The 24,328-nt window shown below is 42.6% G+C and overlaps 1 protein-coding gene across 3 annotated transcripts in view; it reads right to left on the reverse strand.

Annotated features, from left to right (window-relative positions):
- The window catches only part of ME3 (malic enzyme 3), a 231,982-nt gene that overhangs the window by 115,675 nt on the left and 91,979 nt on the right, over positions 1 to 24,328 (reverse strand). For 2 of the 3 annotated variants that reach the window (XM_054438021.2, XM_063671305.1), the window contains exons 3-4: positions 11,268 to 11,401; positions 8,124 to 8,273 (exon numbers count right to left, since the gene is read on the reverse strand). In XM_054438021.2, coding sequence (XP_054293996.2) covers positions 8,124 to 8,273; positions 11,268 to 11,401 — 284 coding nt within the window. Of the gene's footprint in view, positions 1 to 8,123; positions 8,274 to 9,526; positions 9,649 to 11,267; positions 11,402 to 24,328 lie in introns of those variants that run through there. The other variant, XM_063671306.1, reaches the window with a different exon arrangement.

Genomic DNA, 24,328 nt, shown 5'->3' on the forward strand with positions numbered 1-24,328 from the left:
CCAGACACATTTAGCACACAGCCAGGACTGAGAATTGGTGCTCTAACTAGACCTTTTTAATTTTACAGGTGGGGAAATTTAGGTTTGGCTGCATAATATTACCATGGATCACTTAAAGATCTATTGCTAACTTGTTTACAGAATTTGGGTTACTAGATCATAAAATGTTAGAGCTAGAAGAGATCACGGAAGCCATGCAGCAGAACCCTACCACTGTTACTAGAGACTAATGAGCTATGTGACTTGCCTAAGGAGTTGTAGCCAGAAAGGGGATGATTGAGGGCTAGAACCCAGATCTCCTAACTCCTAATCCAGTGCTCTCCCTGTAACAGCCAAGGACAAGGGACTAAAAGGGCCAGATGAGAGGATAACCAGAACCGGCTGCAGACCTTGTACACACTCTACTGAAGGAAGCCTTTCCAGCAGCACAGCTGAAAGTTTGGCAGCAAAGTATGGGTGGAATTGGAATGTCAAGCAGTCTTGGCCAAAGGAATCAGTGCTTTGGTGCCCCGAGATTGGGCAGAAGGCTGGTTTGATGATGCTAGTTCTTGCCTTCTGCTTGCCTCCCAATTTTGCTGGGAGTATGTGTGTGTGTTTGTGTGTATTCCCAATCAACGGACAGCTGGGTTGGAACTGTGTTGTGATGTGCTCAAAAACCATGCCCTGGGTGTCAGGGATCTCTCCATTTACTGGGGCAAGGTTGTCTTTGTTTTCCAGAGTGGCTATGGTCAAAGTGTTGGCATTCATTGGTCTTGTGTACAGCTGGAAATGGGCTCCAGTGGGTATTTAGGAAGCAGAGTCATGTGATTCATGTCCCAGGGGTCCCTCTGGGTGTGTGTGCACATGCATGTGCATGTGGGGGTTGCTGGTGGGCTGTTGGAGGTGGTTGAAGACAAGAAGGTTCCAATGCAAGAAAATGAAGCATTCCAGACATATTGAGCAGGAAGCAGGAAACTCCGAGGAGGTAAATGTGAACCTTAACCATATCCTCTTATGGGTATGGGGTGAGGGGGAAGAAGAGATGAAAAAGTAATACCCCTTCTTTAAGCTTATGAGGAACTTTACAATTGATAAAGCATGTTCACATAGGTTTAGCCCTTCTGACCCTCATAATGATCCCACAAGGTGGATAGTTCCTGTGATCTGAGCTTGGAGCTGTGGAGTAGCTCCAAGGTCACATGGTATTTAGATGAGGGGGCTGAACCACTACCTCTGACTCCAGCCCAAGTGCTCTGTTCAACGTGATATACTATGCCTCCCAAGTGTGAGAGTGTGTGTGTGCACCCATGTGTGTGCCCCTCCTGGGTGCAGACTTATCTGGCAAGGGAGTTTAAGTGAAGGCCAGAATGATGTGTCATGTTTACCAGGGCCAACCAGAAGCTGGACTATGAATTCAGGAACAACACAAGAAATTGGCTCTGGGTCAGCTGTGATGTCTTAGATAAGTTAGCTTTCGTTTTCATCTCAGTGAAATAATAAGCACCTCGAGGAGTTGTTATAGGGCTCAACAATAATGCACACAAAATAGCTAGACCAGGGCCCACCATGAGAAATACATGCATTCAATAAATGGTAACTGTTAATATCCTGTATGTATGTTATTGGCCAGTGTGCAGAAGACCACCTGTTTGCAGATAAGAAAGACAGCAGCTTGGCTCAGGGCCAAGGGCTGCTGGCTTTGTCCAAATACATCTTCAGGTACTTTCCACAGAGCCTCCCACTACATAAAACCAAGTCCCACTTCCCAGCCTCACCTTTCTAACTCATCACAGCCTGATCTCTAATTCCTCACACATACTTGCTAATGATTTGCTAGTTAAGTGCAAGTACAGATGATTTCAGGTCTGAATCAAACAACAGAGTGTGGTGGTACTTCAGAGGACTGGGGTGGCCTCAGCAGGTTTACAGTGTGTATTCTTGGGTGGGGTGACTGAGTAGATGACAACTCCTGGGGGTCCTGGGTCAAGCAGATCACAGCTGCTGAGCTCCTACTAGGGCCAGGCCCTTTACATTTGGAATCTCATTGAATCCTCCCAAGCAGCCATGTGAATAAGCGTTATTTCCATTTCACACATGAGGAGGCTGAGGAGGTGCTAAATTAATTGTCAAAAGTCATCAGGAGCTGAGATTCAAGGCCAAGCCTGCCTGGCTTCAAAGTCCGTGCTGCTTCTACTACCTACAACCCAGCCCTCTGACAAAGATGTTCCTTTGACCAAAACTTTAGTTGGGCTCCTGAGTCCCCTCTGACTAGGTCAGACATTGGGCTTCCCTCCCTGTCCTTGTAGAATCCAGTGTGAGCAAGAATCCTGCTAAGTCGGTTTGGCTAAAATCCTCCACCTACCTTTGGTAACTCACCACCCTTGTTATCTCAGGACCCTGGCCTGCCTTCAGCAATAATCCCATCCTATCAATTAAATCAGAAACCCCTTATTCTTGGTGTTTCCTCCTAGTAATTTTCCAAGCACTGCCCCCCATGCTGTTTCTGGGTTATAAATCCCCATTTGTCCTTACTGGAGTCAGAGTTGAGTCCAATCTCTCCCTCACTGCAAGACTCCTCTGCCACAGTTCATATATCTATCGTAGTCCTCTGCCCTCCAGCTCCTGAATAAAGTCTGCCTTACCATCTTTAACAAGTGTCATAATGTTTTCTTTCAGACCTCCATCACCCATATGTGTTGGACCCTACACCAAAGCCGGGAAATGTTAGGTCTAAAGGCAGGTGCAGCACATTGCTTGGAGCCCAGGGGGATAAGGCATGTGAATACAGGGCTGGTCAACAGGGATGTGGCCTGGGAAAGGGAGAGTATTCACTGACACTTTACCCCATATTGGCTTCCTCCCCACGCCCTTCCTCTGGGTTGAGTTCTGTCTCGGCCTCCACCCAGCCTCACCTCTGGCTTTCACCTCTGGCTTCCACCTCTTCCAGCTCACACACTAGTGACTGACCTTCATGGGGCATTCCCTCAAGCCAGGCTCATGGAGGTGCATGCAGAGGATGTGTCAGGTGAGAGGCAGGATGAGGCAGACGAGGCTCCACCAGAGCCCAGAACCTTCTTTGGTGCCTGTCTGCCCAGAGACACTCAGGTGCCCCTGAGATACTCTTTCCCCGGTAGTGAGGTGATGCAGAGCCCCAGGCAGGTTGGAGGCTCAATTTTAGCATCAGCTGGATGTAATTAGCTTTGGTGGGGGGCCAGACACCCTTACAGAGGACTTCATTGTTCTTGGGAACCTGGCAGGAGTGTTTATCATTTCAGAAACTGAGAAGGTGCTGGCTCTCTCCCTCTTGGCCTCGGGACTGTCCTCCCTTCAGATGCTAATCCACAAAGTAAGTCCAAGCCAGGTCTCAGATGAAGTTCAGGGCTTGGGTGGAGCCCAAACTTTTATTTCCCTCAGGATCAAGGCAGGTGTGGAATCCACACCTGGAAAGCAGCCAGATGGAAACCTAGAGCAACAACTCAGAATGTCACATGTCAAATAACTTAATTGGGTAATCATCTGAAGAAGGGTTTGTGCACAACATATTTGGGAAGTCTGAACCCAGAGTGTGAGGGACCAATCCAAGAAGACAGTTAAGTCTGCCGAAGCCGGCCTCAAGCTCACTCAGCTGCAGGCCCCCGGACCTTGCTGGATCAATTCCTTCCAGGAGAGCTCTAGAAATGGTATCTAGCAATCCCCACCTGAGACCCCTGGGCAGTCAAACATTCCTGGAGCTGCAAGGACATCCCACCCAGAATGCCCACCAGCTGTGCACAGTCCAAAACTATAAGAGGCAGTGTAGTGTGGTGGTTGCCTGTCTACAGTTTGGTTCAGATTGGGTTGGGCCCTGGCTTTGGTGGTATAAACTACGTGTGACTTTGGGTAAGTTATTTCCCTGTGCCTCAGTTTTCCCATTTGCAATTGAGATGATAATAGGGCCTACCTCCTAGGGAGGTTGTAATCATTAAATGTGTTAAGATATGTAAATTCAGTCCTGGTGGTGTCCCTGGATTCTGGAGTGGGCTCTGGAGGCAAATTCTACTTTTACAAGCCTGTTGCATATGCAAGGTCCTAACCCTGCTACTAGTTCATCTGGAACCACTGAAGCCACTACAATCTAGTTTCCATAAGAGCTTATGGAGTGAGGGCTTCCACACATCCTGGCAATAGGGGCCAGAGTGGGGTAGACTTGAATTTCCATTAGATCTCAGTCAGGGGAGATGGTTAATCTTGCCTTAGGGGGATAAAATTCCTCTTCAGGAAAAAGCTGGTTCTGGAAAAGCAAAATTGTATATGTTGGCATAATCTTGGGTTTGGTTTCTTTCTGAAGTTAAAAGTGTTAGTTTGTTACATGTTCAATGATTCAATTTTGTTTTTATTTTATTATTATTATACTTTAAGTTTTAGGGTACATGTACACAATGTGCAGGTTTGTTACGTATGTATACATGTGCCATGTTGGTGTACTGCACCCATTAACTCGTCATTTAGCATTAGGTATATCTCCTAATGCTATCCCTCCCCCCTCCCCCTCCCCCCACTCCACAACAGTCCCCTTCCTGTGTCCCCTTCCTGTGATGTTCCCCTTCCTGTGTCCATGTGTTCCCCTTCCTGTGTCCATGTGTTCTCATTGTTCAGTTTCCACCTATGAGTGAGAACATGCAGTGTTTGGTTTTTTTGTCCTTGTGATAGTTTGCTGAGAATGATGATTTCCAGTCTCATCCATGTCCCTACAAAGGACATGAACTCATCATTTTTTATGGCTGCATAGTATTCCATGGTGTATATGCACCACATTTCCTTAATCCAGTCTATCATTGTTGGACATTTGGGTTGGTTCCAAGTCTTTGCTATTGTGAATAGTGCTGCAATAAACATACGTGTGCATGTATCTTTATAGCAGCATGATTTATAGTCCTTTGGGTATATACCCAGTAATGGGATGGCTGGGTCAAATGGTATTTCTAGTTCTAGATCCCTGAGGAATCGCCACACTGACTTCCACAATGGTTGAACTAGTTTACAGTCCCACCAACAGTGTAAAAGTGTTCCTATTTCTCCACATCCTCTCCAGCACCTGTTGTTTCCTGACTTTTTAATGATCACCATTCTAGCTGGTGTGAGATGGTATCTCATTGTGGTTTTGATTTGCATTTCTCTGATGGCCAGTGATGATGAGCATTTTTTCATGTGTTTTTTGGCTGCATAAATGTCTTCTTTTGAGAAGTGTCTGTTCATATCCTTCGCCCACTTTTTGATGGAGTTGTTTTTTTCTTGTAAATTTGTTTGAGTTCATTGTAGATTCTGGATATTAGCCCTTTGTCAGATGAATAGGTTGCGAAAATTTTCTCCCATTTTATAGGTTGCCTGTTCACTCTGATGGTAGTTTCTTTTGCTGTGCAGAAGCTCTTTAGTTTAATTAGATCCCATTTGTCAATTTTGGCTTTTGTTGCCATTGCTTTTGGTGTTTTAGACAGGAAGTCCTTGAAGAATCATGAAGTCCATGAAGAATCAATATCGTGAAAATGGCCATACTGCCCAAGGTAATTTATAGATTCAATGCCATCCCCATCAAGCTACCAATGACTTTCTTCACAGAATTGGAAAACAACTACTTTCAAGTTCATATGGAACCAAAAAAGAGCCCACATCGCCAAATCAATCCTAAGCCAAAAGAACAAAGCCGGAGGCATCACGCTACCTGACTTCAAACTATACTACAAGGCTACAGTAACCAAAACAGCATGCTACTGGTACCAAAACAGAGATATAGATCAATGGAACAGAACAGAGCCCTCAGAAATAATGCCGCATATCTACAACTATCTGATCTTTGACAAACCTGAGAAAAACAAGCAATGGGGAAAGGATTCCCTATTTAATAAATGGTGCTGGGAAAACTGGCTAGCCATATGTAGAAAGCTGAAACTGGATCCCTTCCTTACACCTTATACAAAAATTAATTCAAGATGGATTAAAGACTTACATGTTAGACCTAAAACCATAAAAACCCTAGAAGAAAACCTAGGCAATACCATTCAGGATTCAATTTTCTTGGTAAATATTTAAACATGCATAAGTATAATATGATTCTACATCTATCAATCCTTTCTCATTTCTACAATATTTACTGAAGAGAAATAGACACTGACATTTATCTGGTTCCAATTTTATGCCAGGTACCTGATCCACACTTCTCATTTTACCCTCATAATGATTGAGGCAGGTAGTATTGTTACCTCAATTTCATAAATGTGGAAATTAAGGCAGAGAGAGGATAAGAAAATCACCCAGGGTCAAGGAGATTAAAATTCGGGGCTGATTGCAAAGAACCAGTTCTTCACAGTAAGTACACAGCATTACTTTCCCAACCGAGTGACAATTACTTGCCAAGTATTAGTCTAGAATACACAACAGATCCATCAAATTTCTTGCCCCTTCAAGAAGTTTGTATTCTAGTAGAAGAGAGTTATATGCAAACAACTAAAAACATGAAAACCAAAAAGAAAACTATGGGATAGATGAAGTATGTGCAATGGATTTTGACGAGGCCAAGAAAGGGGTGGTCAGTTCAACCTGAGGGGATGGGGGAGGGCTCCGTGGAGAAGTTGACCCTTGGGGTGGGCCTTGAAGGATAACCAGAATTGTGATGAGTGGAGACCAAGGAAAGGGGAGATGCAGGAGTTTGAGGCAGACAGGACCATACGTGCAAAGGCATGGAGAAGAACATCGGTGTACTTGGGCATGGAGAACAAATCCGAGTAGCTAGAACATTGAATTTTGGAGCTGGGCTGTCACAGGCTTAGATTTCTCAGACTGTTGGGCTTGACTCTTTAAGCCCTAGGGAGCTGCTAAATGCCTCAGATGAAATGCCATGAGCTGATCTGTGCAGAAAGGATCATTTCTGAGAAGGAACAGGGAAGTACATAGAGTCCTGCATCCTTCAGAAATGTACCATCAGCTCCTAATGTCTCTGCCACTATTGGTTTTGGGAATGAGAATAAGAGAACAGGAGTCTCTTTCCTGTTGAAAGAAGCATGTTGAAGACCAGAACTGTTATGGGGCCCTGGCATAGTAAGCCTCTATAGGTTTGCAAAAGCTTAGCTGTTCTGAGTGATGAGGACGTGTCTGCTGCAACAGCCAGACACACCACCATCAGGATGAGGTTTGATGTGCTATCCTTTGCCAATGGTAACAGTGGGATCCAGAAAGAAACAGGACTGGCATTGGGAACACACTGTGACCATCTTGTAATATTCAACCGAAATGCTGGCTACAAACCTAGAAGATTGTTTTTCCAAGTTAAAAAAAAGCCGTTTTGAATCCATGATTACATGTTCCCCATATAACGCGTGATTTACAAACACTGACTTATAAATTCTACATAAATGTAAATTACATATCTGTGCACAGTATGTTGCATATTTACATATTTGAATGTAGACTAGAACAATGTTCCATTACATATAATAAACCAGGTAGCTCTTTTAACATTAGTGCTAGAACTATGTATTTATAATTATAAGGCACCTTCCACCGAGGACTCTACCATTTTTTCTTTTTTTTTTATCATACATTCTGAAGTCATTATGAAAAAAAAAACTGATTGCTTTAGAAAACTGCTCAAAATTCTTTGGCTCTGAAAGAAAATGGAGTGCCAAAGTTTTGTCTAATAAAATGACATTTAAAGTGGAATCTGAGTCAAGCCCAAATGAAGATATGCTGGTTTTTCAAACATCAAAAGAATTCAGTCTTTGGTATCCAACACTCCCTTATTCATTGGCCTGAATTGGCAGGAGAGCTGTTGGTACTTTGGAAGTGACCAGAGGGGGCGAGAGAAGTGACAGGTAGATAATGAGAGAAATACAACCTGAACTCTGTCTCAGGCCAACTCTGAGCATGCTGGGCATTTATTATTTGGAGGTGAAGAAGATTTGATATCCCCTTGCTAGCTACTCTTTTCACTCATTTCTCTGCTTACAGGGTCATTTTCCTGAGCAAGTGCTTAAAATCAAATGTGTTTTTGTTGGACCACTGACCCAATCAGGAGTTAGCTTCTAGGGTCCCAATAAGCATGAAGGGTGGAAAGAATTTATTCCCCTCTATGAGGCAGCCCCTCCCGGAGCCCTCACTCCATAGGGGCTCACCGGGGCCTGCGGAAGGTCAGGCCATAGTGCTGACAGGCCAGCCCCACTGTAGGTGTGTACACGATCGGCATGAACTTCTCCACGTCCGAAGTCAGCACTCGGTAGAAGAGCTTCTCGTTCCGATCTTGGAGTGTCATGAGAATGATGTACCTTGTAAAGGGAGAGAAAAAGCAAGCTGACATGTGGTAGCAGCAGGCCCTGATGCCTCTGTGGTGTGGTGCAAAGACCCAAGGCTCCTGTTCCTGCTCAGCTGCAAGGGAACATTCATGGGCAAGCCATCTGCCCTGAGCATGAGCTTCAACAGCTACGAAATGTGAAGATGACCTGCTTGCGATGCTTATTATTATACATGGTGTAGATACTGTTCTAAATATTTTACATTAACTCCTTTAAAACTTCCAATGGCTTGTGAAGCAGGGATTATAATTCTTGCTATTTTAGAGGCAAGGAGACTAATGTAGAGAGAAATTGACTCACCCCAAGTCTCATGGCAGTATGGGAATTTGAATCTAAGCAGTCTGACTCTGGAATCTGTGCTCTCAACCACTGTTCAAGATGCTTATGATATTATGTGAACATTAATGAATGACAATAGCATAATAATATTCTGGTGGTGGGGTAGGGTCAAGGAAAATTCTGGCATATAAACGCTCTAGGACTGGCCTCTCCTACCACACTGGGCTGGTTCCTGTCACGAGTTGTGATTTCCAAAAATAATCTCTCTTTTACCTAATCCCTGAAACCTGAAATCACTAAGCCAGGGAAAGAGGCTTCCATTCAAACTCCTAAGAATGCAAAAACCTCTGTGAGAGAAAACCTAGGGGTTGAAATTCACAATTAAGTGTGACTGCTAATATCACAACCTTTCTGGATAATAATCTTGCGGAGAGTACCAAGGTACTTGATGCTCTGGCATGGGGTGGGATGGGAGAAATTTTCTAACAGGGGTAAAAATGTCTGTGGTCTGGTGAAATGATCACTGGGCATGACATCAGGATCCTGGGTTTGAATCCCAGCTCTGCTGTTTATTAGCTGTGTGAACTTGGGAAAGTCTTGTGTGACCTCTTGGGTCTCAACCTCTTCCTCTGTACCAAAGGAACTAGTCGTTTGGTGGAAAACTAAAAACTGTGCTCTGTAAGGTGTTTTTAGCAAGAGAGGACTGATACTCAGGAAGAGCCAGGATCTCAGCCCATTGCCAGTGTGGGATTCTCTTATCCAGTAGCCATTTGTGCACATCTTTTCTCAATTCTACATTCAGTTATGTCAAACTGGTAACCTGAAATCAGCCACCGTACAAGTATTTACACTATGGAATCCGGCAGATTCCATAATTTCCTACCCCACCCCTCACCCCACACAGATAACCAGTTATTAAAGATTTACCAGCACACCACTGCCCTTACCCAAAAGAAGATGGTGAGTTTTCTCAGCGTGTCCCCAAGCACCCTGTAAAATGAGGGACTCCTGGAAATAAGCAGGTCAAGGTGGTCAAGCAGCATCAGGGGCAAGCCCTCTAGAGCTCCCAGTAATGGGCACACTCTTCTGTCCCTGAGCCTGGAATGTTTCCCCAGGCCTATGAGTGAGGCCCATCAAGCTGGAAATAACTGGGGAGGGAAGGATTTTTGAATTTAACTCTTAGAGCTTAATATCTGTAGGAAAGAGGATTTCACTTTGGACTTGATTCCTTCTTTATAAATTTAACAAAAGGAGAAGGTTCAGATTGTTCAAACTTAGGGTGTGTCTCATCCTGTTAGTTGAATTCATTGTGTAATTTCTGGCTTGCTCTTCAGAGTGACTTAGCTAGACCCAATCAGACTGAGATAAAAAAGAGGGAGAGGATATTTGGCCTGACTACAGTATGGCCTTGGAGTTAACGTGACTAACATCCTTCGAGTTTAGAGCTTTGGGAGTAGGGGTGGAGGTATGAGCAGGGGCTTCTGTGCTTATCACCACTCAGAAGCAATGGATGGTATGAGGGAAACAGAGGAATATGAGTGCAGGGTGACCCTGGCATGCTGCTAAGCTCTGCTCCTAGGGGGACAGCCACACCCTCAGGGACCCAAAGTCTTGGCCAGTTTGTTCTATAGATAGAACTGGCCAAGTTCTATAGTTTGTTTGTTCTAAGACGGGGATTCCTTATCTTCTTCCTACATTTCTGCTAGAGCCAATAACAAGGTGACATATTTACTTGACAAACACTGACATACGGCCTACTATGTGCCAGGCACTGTTCTAAGCACATCACAAATACTAAGGCATTTAATCCTCATAACAACCCTATGAGTTTTCCCTATGGTACTCATTTTACCAATGGGAAAAGACCCATAGAGGCTAAGTAACTTTTGCTATTAAGAGGTAGAATATAGATTTGAACTCAGTCTAGTACTAGCGTCTGGTCTTGTAGCCACTGGTCTCTGCTGCATCTTAGCTGTGGCATAGCAGAGAAATGAAAAGCATAGACTCTGGAGCCAGTCTCTGTGTTCAAATTCTAGCCGTGCCCATTTATAGCCATTCAACCTGGGAAGTGACTGCCTTCTTTAGTAAAGTTGATAAAGTTGACCCTGTGATTCCCCACTGGCTCTTTATGTCTGAATCCCCATTGGAGGAGAACTCAGAGAGGAGGCAGGGTTATTAACTGTTGCCCATAGCCTCCAACAAATGACACCTAGGTCCATCCTAAGGTGTCCCCTGTCCATTTCCCTCTCCCCCACCACGTCCCCATAATTCCAGGAACCCAAGCCACGTACCACTTCCTTAACATGCCTGTCTCTACCTCTTTGCTCCAGTTCGTCCCTCTCAATGAAATGTTCTCCCTGAACCCCATTGCTGTCTGCTGCAATCTTATCAGTGCTTCTTATGCTGACTCAGCTTCTACCACTTCCCAGAGGCCCTTCCAGATTCCACTAGTAGGAATGCAGTTTCCCTTCCCAGTTCCCCCAGGACATGTCAGCTGTGTCTCAGTCATAACAAGCCTTGTCTCTCAGGGAGACCATGAATCCTTTAGAAGGTAGGGCTGAGTCTGGGATCTCTTTGGGCTCTCAGCCTTTTTTAGCTGGAGAGTTTCCAGAAAACCCTCTGTGAAACACAGGAAACAGACAGCTCAGCCCAAGGACTGGACGGAGAGAACAGACGCTAGGTACTGACTTGTCCAGGTCACTCTGCTGCCGCTCGTAATATCTCATGATTCGGAGGAGCTGGACGTCCTGGCTCAGAAAGCAGGGCGGGATTAGGCCGTGGATTCCAAGCTGCAGCCTTTCTTCAAGGGTAAAGGCCATCCCCTGGGAAAAACAAGAAAAAAACACCCACATATAAGTGCATACTCAGGGGACAAAGGAACAGAAGGGGTCCCACCCACAGACAGGTAAAAGTCAGTGTGACTCAGTAGAAAGGGCCCTCAACTCAAATCCCACCTCTGCTGTTAAAGTAGGAGGGTCATCTTGTGCCAATTACTTTGACACTTCTGAACTTCAGCTTCCTCATTGGAAAAAATGGGGAAACTATCTGTATCATCAGCATTTTTCTTGTTTTTAAATATATATATGTTTTATTTTTTAGAACAGTGATATGGTTTGTCTCTGTGTCCCCACCCAAATCTCATCTTGAATTGTAATCCAAATCCATAGTCCCCATGTGTTGAGGGAGGGACCTGGTGGGACATGATTGGATCACAGGGGCAGTTTTCCCCATGCTATTCTTGTGATAGTGAGTGAGTTCTCACGAGATCTGGTTGTTTGATAAGTGTCTGGTGCTTCCCCCGTTTCTCTCTCTCCTGCTGCCATGTAAGATGTGCCTGCTTCCGCTTCGCCTTCTACCATGATTGTAAGTTTCCTGAGGCCTCCCCAGACATGTGGAACTGTGAGTCAATTAAGCTTCTTTCGTTTATAAATTACCTAGTCTCAGGTAGTATCTTTATAGCAGTGTGAAAACGGACTAATATAAACAGTATTTACAGAAAAACTGAGAAGACAGTACAGAGTTCCCATATACCCCCTCAGCCAGTGTCCCTCATTATTAACATTTGACATTAGTATTATACATTCATTAGAGTCAATGAACCAGTAATGATCCATTATTATTAACTAAAGCCTTTAGTTTATTCAGATTTTTAAAAGTTTTTATCTAACATATATATAGATAGATAAATATATGTATATAATGATATGTGTATGTGTATAGATATATAAGTATATATATATACGTATATATATGTATATACATGTATATTTATATTTCCAGGACCCATCCAGGATCCTGTATTAAGTTTAGTCATCATGTCTCCTTAGGCTCCTCTTGGCTTTGACAGTTTCCCAGATGTCCCTTGTTTTTGACAGCCTTGACAGTTTGGAGAAGCCCTGGTCAGGTATTTTGCACATACTCCTCTACTGGAACTTGTCTGATGTTTTTCTCATGACTGGATTTTGGTTATGGGTTTTTGGAAGGAAGATCACAGAAGTAGAGTGCCATTTTCATCACATCAGACCATGGGTACATATAATAAATGCGATTATCACTGTTGATACGGACCTTGATCAGTGGCCAAAAGTCATGCTTGTCAGGTTTCTCCACTGTAAAGTTACTCCTAGCCTTGGCCATTGGGAGTGTTTTCAGTTGGCTCTTGGATTTCTTTGACATACTACCCATAATGTAGCAGTAGTGGGTTGGTTGTTTTTTTGTTTTTGTTTTTGTTTTGAAATTCCTTTCTGGCACTACAAGATGCTCCAGGTTCATCTTGTACATTGCCAGCCGTGGTCCTAGACTAAGCCATTTCTCCAAGGATCCCCAATTCCTTTTTCGGAGCATGGTATTAGAAGGCAAGATTTGGGCACTATTTACTACTTGTGTCCCTTGCTTATTTCTAGTCCCTGTCAGTTGACAGAGCAAGGAAATATACATGTGTATATTAAAACTGGAGTATAACCACATATCTATAAATGTTTCTATATTTAACCATCTGAACCTATATTAAGCTGAATATAAGTTCATACTAATGTCTCCAATGTGAACTCATTACCACATGGATCATTTTAGCCCCATCACCTTGCTAAACTGTGAATTCCCACTCCAACAATAAAAAGCTTGGCTTTGACCATCTCCCATTTATGTACTTAATTGCTTAATTTCAGTATACACATATAGCAGTTTCAAAATGGTTAACCTGTACCACTGTGGGAAACAACTTTATAAATTAGAGTACAGTGGTTATGTGCAGTTCCTTTCGCCTTTAGTCTAATAAACTCCACTCATTTCCAAAGTTACTTAAGTCAAAAATTTTTTCCCTTTACCCTCTTCACTGAGATTGTTACATACATCTGTAATACAATTAGATTCTCTTGTCATAGTCTGCATTCCTTCCTGGAATCCCCCAACCTATTAAATAATTTTTTAAAAATCTGGACACATTAAGGTTCATTCTTTATGCTGTAAAGTTCTATGGGTTTTGACAAATGCATGTCATGCATCTACCATGACAGTATCATACAAAATAGTTTCACTGCACTAAAAATTCCATGGGCTTTACTTGTTCATCTCTCTTTCCTTCCCCAAACCTCTGGCGACCACTGACCTTCTTTACTGACTCTACATTTTCATCTTTTCTAGAATGTCATACAATTGGAACCATAAAGTATGTAGCTTTTTCAGACTGGCTTCTTTTACTTAGAAATATGCACCTAGAGTTCATTCATGTATATTTATCATTGAATAACATTCCACTGTACATTTATACCATAGTTTGTTTTTCCACTTATTGAAGAAAGCTTGGTTGCTTCCAGCTTTTGATGATTATAAATAAAGTTACTGTAAATATTCCTGTGCAGGTTTTTGTAAGAAAATAAGTTTTTAAATCAGTTGGATAAATATGTTGGAGTGCAACTGCTGGATCATATGGTAAAACTATGCTTAGCTTTGTAAGAAGCTGCCAAACTTTTCTAAAGTGGCTGTACCGTTTTGCATCCCTGCTAGAAGTGAATGTACAGGGGTACATGCGCAGGTTTGTTACACGGGAATATTGTATGATGCTGAGGTTTAGGGCAGAGATCCCATTACCCAGGTAGTGTGCATAGTACCTGATATGTATGTTTTCAACCTCCAGTATCCTCCTTCCTCCCCCATCTAGTAGTCTGCAGTGTCTATTGTTCCCATGTTTAAGTCCATGTGTGCTCAATATTTAGCTCCCACTTATAAGTGATAATGTGGTATCTGGATTTCTGTTCCTGCATTAATTCACTAAGGATTATGGCCTCCAATTGCATTCGTGTTGCTGCAAAAAACATGACTTCAATATTTTTTAAGTCTGCATAGTATTCCATGGTATATATGTACCACATTTTCTTTATCCACTCTATCATTGATGGGCACCTGAGTTGATCCCATGTTTTTGCTATTGTGAATAGCACAGTGATGAACATACAAGTGCATGTGTCTTTTTGGTAGAATGATTTATTTTCCTTTCGGTATATACTCAGTAATGGGATTGCTGGGTCCAATGGTAGCTCTGTTTTAACTTTGAGAACTCTCTGGGCTGCTTTCCATAGTGGCTGGACTAATTTACATTACATTTACATTTACAGTGTATAAGCATTCTCTTTTCTCATCAGCCTCTCCAGTATCTGTTGTTTATTGACTTTTTGATAATAGCCATTCTGACTGGTGTGAGATGGTATCTCATTGTGATTTTAATTTGCATTTCTCTGATAATCAGTGATGTTGAGCATTGTTTCATGTTTGTTGGACACTTATATGTCTTCTTGTATTTTTTTTGCTATTGCTTTTGGGGACTTAGTCAAACATTCTTCGCCAAAGTTGATGTTGAAAAGAGTATTTCTTATGTTGTCTTTGAGGATTTTTTTATAGTTTGATGTCTTATATTTAAATCTTGATGCACTGCGTTAATTTTTATATATGGTAAAAGGAAGAGGTCCAGTTTTAATCTTTTGCATATGGCTAGCCAGTTATCCCAGCACCATTTATTGAATAGGGATCCCTTTCCCCATTACTTGTCTTTGTCAGCCTTGTTGATGATCAGATGGTTATAGGTGTGTGGCTTTATTTCTGAGTTTTCTATTCTGTTCCATTGGTCTACAAGTCTGTTTTTGTACCAGTACCATGCTGTTTTGGTTACTGTGGCTTTATAGTATAGTTTGAAGTCAGGTAGTATGATGCTTCCAACTTTGTTGTTTTAGCTTAGGATTGCTTGGCTAGTTGGACTCTTTTTTGCTTCCACATAGATTTTAGAATAGCTTTTCTAGTTCTGTGAAGAATGACCTTGGCAGCTTAATAGGAATAGCATTGAATTTGTACACTGCTTTGGGCAGTATGGCCATTTTTACAATATTGATTCTTCCAATCCATTAGCATGGAATGTTTTTCCATTTACTTGTATTGTCTCTGATTTCTTTCAGCAGGGTTTTGTAGTTCTCCTTGTAGAGATCTTGCTTTTCCTTGGTTAGCTGTATTCCTAGGTATTTCATATGTTTATTTTCTATCTGTATATCTTCTTTGGTAAAGTATCAGTTCAAATATTTTTCCCATTTAAGGTTTGTTTCTTTCATTATTGTTAAATTTTGAGTGTTCTCTGATCTACAGTTGTAATGCAATCACTATCAAAATTTTAATGGCCTTTCTTTTGCAGAAATAGAAAAGCCAATTTTCAAATTCACATGGACTAGCAAAGGACCCCGAACAGCCAAAATCTTTTTTTTAAAAGAGGGACTTTGAAACTTACTACAAAGCTACAGAAAAAAAAACAACTCTGTGGGACTGGCATAAGAATAGACATATAGGTAAATGGAACAGAATAAAGAGTTCATAAATAAACTCATACATCTATGGCAAATTGATTTTTGACAAGGATTCCGAGTCCATCCAATGGGGGAAAGAATAGTCTCTTCAAGAAATGGTATGGGGACAACTAAATTTCTACATGCAAAGAATAAAATTGGACCCCTAACTCACATTATACACAAACATTAACTCAAAATGGATGAACAACCTAAATATAAGATCCAAAACCATAAAACAGAAGAAAACGGGTAAATCTTTCTGATCTTGGATTTAGCAATAGATTCTTAGATGTGACACCAAAAGGGCTAGCAACAAAAGAAAAATTAGGTAAATTGGACTTCATCAAAATAAAAAAAGTCTGTGCATCAAAGGATACTATCAAGGATGTGAAAAGACAATCTGTAGAATGGAATAAAATACTTGAAAATCACATATCTGATATTGGTTTAATATCCAGAATATACAAAGGACTACTACAGCACAATAAAAAGAAATATGACCCAATTTAAAAAGAGGCAAAGGACTTGAATGGACATTTCTCTAAAGAAGATAAACCAATGGCCAATAGTACATGGAAAGACACTGAACATTATTAGTCAGTAGAGAAATGCAAATCAAAGCCACAATATGATACACTGTACCACTTTACATCCACTAGAATGGCTGAAATTAAAACACACACATACACATACACACACACACACATACACACACACACACAAGGAAGCAAGTGTTGATGAACATGTGGAGAAATGAAAACTCTAACTGGTACATTGCTGGTGAGAATGTAAAATATTACAGCCTGTATGGAAAGCGTAGTGGTCCTCAAAAAGCTGAACATAGAATTACCATATGACCCAGCAATTCTGCTTCTAGGTATATACCCAAAGGAGTTGAAAGCAGGGACTTCAACAAATAATTATATGTCAATGTTCATTGCAGCATTATTTATCATAGCCAAAATGTGGAAATAGCCAGGTGTTCATCAACATATGAATGGATGAACAAAATGTATATACCTGCAATGAAAATTTATTCAGCTATAAAAAGGAATGAAGTTCTGCTCTGTACTACTTCATGGATGAACCTTGAAAACATGATGCTAAGCAAAATAAGCCAGACACAAAAGGACAAATATTGTGTGATTCTACTTATATGAAATGTCTGGAACAGGAAAATTCATAAAGACAGAAAGTAGCTTTGAAGTTATCATGGACTTGAAGGAAGGAAAGTGATGGCTATTGATGATTGATTACAGTGTTTCTGTTTGGAGTAAGAAAAAGTTTTAAAAATGAATAATGGTGACTGTTGTACAACATTGTGAATGTACTTAGTGCCACTTAATTGTACAATTAAAATTGTCAAATGGCTAATTTTATGTTGTATATATTTTACCACAGCTTACAAAACTACTAAGGTAATATATCCCAAACTGTTGAATTATACAACTGTAAATGGGTGAATTGTATGGTATGTAAATTATATTTAAAAAATTTTTTTAATACTTCTTTGCATGTTTTGAATATAAGCCTTTTACTGGACATGTATCATGTAAATATTTTTCCTAGTCTGTGGCTTCTCTTTTCATTCTCTTGGCAGTGTCTTTCACAGACCAGCATTTTCTAGTTTGAATGCTGGGGAGAGAGATGGGGAATAAGATGTCATGAAATCTCTGACCTGGTCACAGTCAAGCCCTGTAGAGACAATGTTTGCTGGAAGAAGTTGCAGGAACTCTTCTCATAAGAGACACTGTGAGAATGGGACACATGCTGCCCCACCTTTATCCCAAGATGAGAAGGTGCAACACATGGTGAAAAACAGAGAGTTTTTCTGTGTAGAACCCAGGGTGGACCTGCTGGAGTGAGGGCTGCCCTGGCACTGGAGCTCCTGGACACACTCAGCTTTCTCATGGGAGGCCCTAGCAACAATGACAATAGTGATCCCCTGAGTGGCTCTGTGGGCGGCAGACATCAAGAAGGAAGGGGCCAGAATCCCCATGGGGGGATTGTGCCGGCCTGCTAATGTGACCCCTGTTGAATTTAAGGCTGATCATAGCTGGGGCAACTCTGGTTAAGTCTTTTATCTATACTGACTCCCAAATAATGCAAGTTTCCTCCAAAAAGTGAAGAAAACTGTGCAGGTGATAAACGAGACCTCGATTATGCTGTTGACAGGCAGCTTCCCCCAGATTTCCTTAGGGAAAGGAAACTCACAAAGGTAGGGAGCAGCAGAGCTCCCTTCATTCCTCTGCCACCTCAAAATGATTTCATCCAAAATTATTACAAGCCTTTTGATAGGGAATTACTAACCATAGGGAGATCCAAACCCATATATTGATTATCCTCACCTTAGAGGTGTTGCTATCATCAGTTCTAAAGAAGAGACTTTAATGGATATCTAATCTTATTCTATACTTTCCTTACAGCCACATTGTGAGGAAGATTTTACAACCTTCCCTTTACAGATGAGAAGGCTAAGCAAGAGAGGTTACATAATGCTCCTGAAGTTCCACGGCTATTACTTCATACTCTATTGCTTCTTACACCAGGATGCATTTTATAATAAATAAGTATATTTGGTGTGATAATTTTTTTTCCTGATGATTTTCTTTGACTAGAGGTAAGTGATAAAACCATTTGTATTCTTGCTACTATAGTACACATCCTCCCAGGAAGTTGGTGAGACGGACCTCAGAAAATGTGGTGGGGTGTCAGGGGAGTTGTGAGAAAGGAGTGGATAAAAAAAGAGAGTGGCCAGGCGCGATGGCTCATGCCTGTAATCCCAGCACTTTGGGAGGCTGAGGCGGGAGGATCACCTGAGGTCGGGAGTTCAAGACCAGCCTGACCAACATGGAGAAACCCCATCTCTACTAAAAATACAAAATTAGTCAGGTGTGGTGGTGCATGCCTGTAATCCCAGCTACTCGAGAGGCTGAGGCAGGAGAATCGCATGAAACTGGAAGGCAGAGGTTGCAGTGAGCCAAGATCATGCCATTGCACTCCAGCCTGGGCAACAAGAGTGAAACTCTGTCCAAAAAAAAAAAAAAAAAGAAAGAAAGAGAGAGAAAAAGAGTGAATGAAAGTTAGACTCCTTGGCTACTCCCTATTTCCTCTTTATTTTGTAATTTGGGATCTTTAAAACTTTGAATACTGGGCTTCTTTTGTATTTTTACAAAGTAACAAGGACAACTTATCATAAAAGAGTGCCAGAGACTGGGCATTTTCACCAAATGCCTTTAGGCAGGCAACTGTTCACTGCCTCGGTAAAGACTGTGATCACCTTTCCTTGGCTCAGAGCACCCTAAGGAGGCCCAGGTATCTAATTATGACATCATCTTTGTTAATGATCACTGTGGCTTTTAACAACAGCCCACTTCTCTCTACAAGGAGAAATGGTTTTCTTGGCTGACTGCCGCCAACTTCTTTTGTATTTGAGGAAAAGGGATGACTGTTTAGCAACTGGTAATTTCAGGGATTACAAAATAATACTTCTTGAAGCTATTTTTCATCTTGAAGCTAATATTAAGGCAACCTTAGATTTACAAGTCTGCAAAGCAGAAATGAAGGCACTGTATTTTCACCACGGCCTCCAACATAGGACAGGCACAAGACAGTTCACTAGGGCTTAAGGGGGAAGTGTGAGAACTTATATTTCTCTACAAAAGAAATAAACTTTGCTAATCGTCACTCAGATGCTTATTCTGTATATGTAAAAAAGTCGTAGGGTATATGAGGGGTCCGAAGGTAAGAGTAGGGACTGTACAACATGTACAAGTCGGAGGAGTTGATGGTGGGGCCCTTATTCATTCTTACCACATTGAGAAGTTAAAGTTTCCGTATGTCTAGTAAATAGAGTTACAGATGATATTATCTGGTTTTAACATAACTCTCAATATAAGACAGGCAGCTTTTGAAAAATGGCTGATTCTCACAGTCATATTTTAACCTCATACCCTTGTGGAATTCAGCGAGGACATGCTGGTAGGGACCTGACTATTGTTACTAGTTTTAAATGTCTCATCTGTTACAGGGCCACTGCTCTGACCTCTCCAAGTCAGGTGTAGTCCCCACCTGCTCTAGATTCTCCCAGGCAACCTTTGGATCTCCTCAAGATCTAACAACCAATGGGTTAATGTCTGGAATAGTAGGAGGCCTCAAGACCCTTCCCTAGCACTAAAGACCTGGGACCATTTCGACTGGTCAGTGCTTATGCTGAACCATTTTAAATCTTTTAACTATCACTCCCGACTTTACCTATTTCATCAGCTTTCCTGAATGATAACCTCTGGTTCAGCTACTGAACTCTGTCTACCGATGGGCTCAGCCCTGCCCAAGTTACCAGGATGAAATTTAGCAGCATCAGAGGGAGGATATTTCAATAGCTCCCACCATCAAATGGCAGGGCGCAAAGGCAGCAAGCCCCTTAGATGGTGCTTCTGTCCCAGCCTCCTGCTGTTCAGAGGCCCGGGCTTCCCAATGTCCTTAGGTCTGAGTTTGTCCAGGGGTCAGTCTCCCAGTACTGCTTTGTGATCTGCCTAGTGCCTCTAGACCCAGAGCCCTACTGTGTACCTGACAATCTCTTCTCATTCATTCAACAAACATCCATGAGTTCCTACCTTGGGCCAGGACTGCCATGTTAGGCACTGGGGATTGTTGAACAGAACAGGTCCTGGTCACTGTCCTCAAGCGTCTACCAGAGGAGACATGTGAGTTAACATACAATAGCAATCCTGGGCCTCTGCCTTGGGCAAGCTGCTTCTCCCACTTATTAAATGAAGTGCTGCCCATTTCATGTGTTGTGGGATTAAATGAAATAATGCAGGTAACATGCTTAGCACAGAAATTGGCACATAGGAAGGGCTCAGTGAACACCAGCTGTTCTCCTTATTACTATTAGTATTGTGTTCACGGGGCAGGGTGGCATAAGAGAGCTCATGAGCAGATGCTAGAGGGGAGCCTTGAAGGACGGTCCGGAGCTAGTCTGGCAGAAGGGGCTGCAAGACAGTGGCTGAAGTGACATCACCACATCACAACGTAACTGCTTGTCCATGGGCTCAGCCACAATGTCGGCCTTTGCGGCCCTATGTGTTCTTCCCACTCATGCATTCTGGCTGTTGCGCTTTGACTCACACCAGCACCCCGTTCCCCATTCTCTGACCCCTTCCTCCTCCCCTGCTTCCAATCCACAGTCAACTACCTGCAACCTCCAGGAGGCTTCCCTGCCTCCACCATTCCACACAGCTCTCCCCCTTCTCTCAGAGTCGGTGTCACACAGTTTAGCACATGCAATGTGTCTCCTATTTGATTTCTTGAGTTGTAACTACTAGATAATAAACTCAGGGTGGTGGGGAGGTAGATACTTTGAAGAAGCTAATGCAAGGTTGTTGCACATAATATCATCATCCATAATAACAATGATGACCTTTTATTGGACACCCACTAGGTTGGGTCAGACACTGAGACAGATACTTTACACTCATCGTGTCCTCTTATCCTCTGACTCTGGCAGGAAGGTATGATGATTATTATCCCCACTTTGTGGACTAGGAAACTGAGGTTAGAAGGGGTAAGTAACCTGCCCAAGGTCACACAGCAAGCTGGTGGGAAAACCAGGAGTAGAACCCAAGCCTAAATATTTCCAAATTTCTGAGTCTTTCCTCCGAGCTAATCAACAGCTTCAAGACTTGAAAGATTTTAAAAGTTGTTGACTGAGTTGAGTTGTTTTGATTAGGGATGTGATTATTTTTACCTATAGAGCCAGGTATCTTAGATTTCAGCTACTGTTGAGCATTCTTCTGTATTTGCCTCAGGTCAGTCAGCCCACCTGCAAACAGGTGTGGCTGCACTTCTGAGTTCATGCACTTGGCCCACGGCACACACACAGCCATGTTTCCTTTTACCAGCATCATTACTGGAAGGAAGGATTAGCAGACACCGTGTAACAGTAAAGGTTTTTTGTTCCATACATCATTACATCATGCTCTGAGCTGACTGCTTATGCTATAACCAGCTTCCTCCATCAATCAACCATGGCAGCATAGAGGGTAGCATAGCTGGGATAGAGCTGTGGGCAATTAGCTCTGCGATTGTACAGTTTAAGCTGATGAGCTGTTAGGGGACCAGGAGGCATTTCTTCCTCCTTGTGCATATTCCTTCTTCACTCTGTTCGTTTGGGATTTTTATGAGTTAGGGTGATGGGGATTCTGGTTGGAGACAGGAAATGGGATTACTGAGGCTGCTGTTCCCTGCATGGAACCCCAGCTTTATGAGAGCCCCTAAGCACACTCCTGAGATGGATATATGGGGATCTCAGAAACACAGCATCGGGAAGTCTCCGCAGACACAGACCTGAGAATGGCCTTCCTCCCAGACATATTTCTGTGATCAGGTGCAACATTACAGATCCAGAAACACATCATCAATTCCTAAGAGGGGAGTGGAGGATACGCTGCTAATTACTGCCCAGAACCAACTCTAAACCAGCCTAAATCTCAAAGATTGGGCTCTGGTGCCATGGGCCGCACTGCCTGCAACCTTCCATGTGTGACATACACAGAAGTTCTTGTTCTGGTTGGGAGATACGATTCAATTTTCCTTCCATGGGATTCAGCCAGTACATGGAGGTGCTGTGCTCACACAGCCAGCATGGCGGAGTGGGAAGGGAACTGGACAACAAAAGTTCTACATTCAGTTCCTCCCCTGGCTGTGTGATCCTGGAGAAATTACTTGACTTCTCTGACTCTGCTGCCCTTAGTGGGTCATTTGTCAAAGGAGAATGTTAAAATTTCTGTGAATTCAAAGATGGGGTTTTAAAAAGTTTTTAAAAGGCTGTGCCTATTGCAGTTTTAAATCTTTTCAGGTTAAGGGTTATAAGCAATTTGGCAATTGCACTTCATAGTCCCTTCTTGACTCTTTTCCCTGCAAGACAATAAGTTTTTTGAGGTCAGGGACTCTGTCTCAATGAACTGCACGTTCCTTCTGCCTCACACAGTAGCTGATACGGGATAAGTATTCAGTAAATAAATAGATGGATGGATTCATTCATTTCTTCAACAAAAAAGTATTAAGTGTCTTCTGTGCTTGGTCCTATTTTAGATCCTGAGGAACCAGCAGTGGAAAGATATAGAAGGTTCCAGTTCTCTATAGGCTCTAAGTGAGCCATTCCTATAACTAGTTTGTGGCAGCCTGCCCTCACTAGAACAGGAACATTAGTCTGCTCAGTGCTGCAATGAGGAAAAGGTTCTGTATCTGCGCTGTCCCATGTGGTAGCCACTTACCACCACACTGTGGCTATTGAGCACTTGAAATGTGGCCAGTACAACTGAGAAATTGAATTTTGTATTTCCTTTAATTTTAATTAATTTAAATATAAAGAGTCACATACTGTATTGGACAGTGTGGACCTTTCCCACACTGGGGATCACTCCCAGCCTGGCCTAATGGAAAGCATGGGAACTGCGGACTCAGAACCCTGACTTTGGGTCCGGCTCTGGCCACTTGGTGGAGACACCCTGATCTACCTTGATGCAGAGTGATGGTTTATTTTGTGGAGTAAGCTGGGGAGGGCAGGGTAAATAGGAGTTAGAGATGAACGTAATGCAAGGGAAGGGCGGGAGCTTGGCAGGGAAGAGCCCTAAGGGCCTGTGGCCACACCTGGGACGCAGCAGGCAGGAGAGGCATTCAGAAGAGCTTGGGATCCTCATTCTGGCCAGCCCAGCTCCTCCAGGGAAGGGAAGTTTAACGATGTGAGGCTAAGGGGACACTTCAGAAGAGGCAGCACAACTTTCACAGTGAGTTATTTAAAAAGTCAAGGATGAGGAGACAACTTAAAACAAAATGACTGAATGTAAAATAGAAGCAAATAAAATCCAAGGAGCAGGAATTCCTATAACAGGTGGAACAAAGAATGAATCTTTCTTCCCAGAAGCCCTTGTGGGTATACACTGGAAACAACTAGTACATCTCACAGCTGGGTTTTGTTGGGCTTTGCTGCATCCAGTAAAGCTATGAAATAGTCTACAACCTGGTGTATGAAGGCTCTTATTTGCGGGCAGCCCTGGACAAAATAACTAAAGGGAATTTTTTTTTTTTTTAAACCTCTGGGATACATGTGCAGAGTGTGCAGGTTAGTTACATAGGTATACATGTGCCATGGTGGTTTCCTGCACCTATCAACCCATCATCTAGGCTTCAAGCCCTGGATGCATTAGGTATTTTTCCTAATGCTCTCCCTCCCCTTGCCTTCCACCACCCAACAGGCCCCGGTGTATGTTGTTCCCCTCCCTGTGTCCATGTGTCTGTTGTTCAACTCCCACTTATGAGTGAGAACATGCAGTGTTTGGCTTACTGTTCCTGTGTTAGTTTGCTGAGGATCATGGCTTCCAGCTTCATCCATGTCTCTGCAAAGGATGTGATCTCATTTTT

The sequence above is a fragment of the Pongo pygmaeus genome, chromosome 9 (genome assembly GCF_028885625.2).
Source record: "Pongo pygmaeus isolate AG05252 chromosome 9, NHGRI_mPonPyg2-v2.0_pri, whole genome shotgun sequence".
NCBI lineage: Eukaryota > Metazoa > Chordata > Mammalia > Primates > Hominidae > Pongo > Pongo pygmaeus.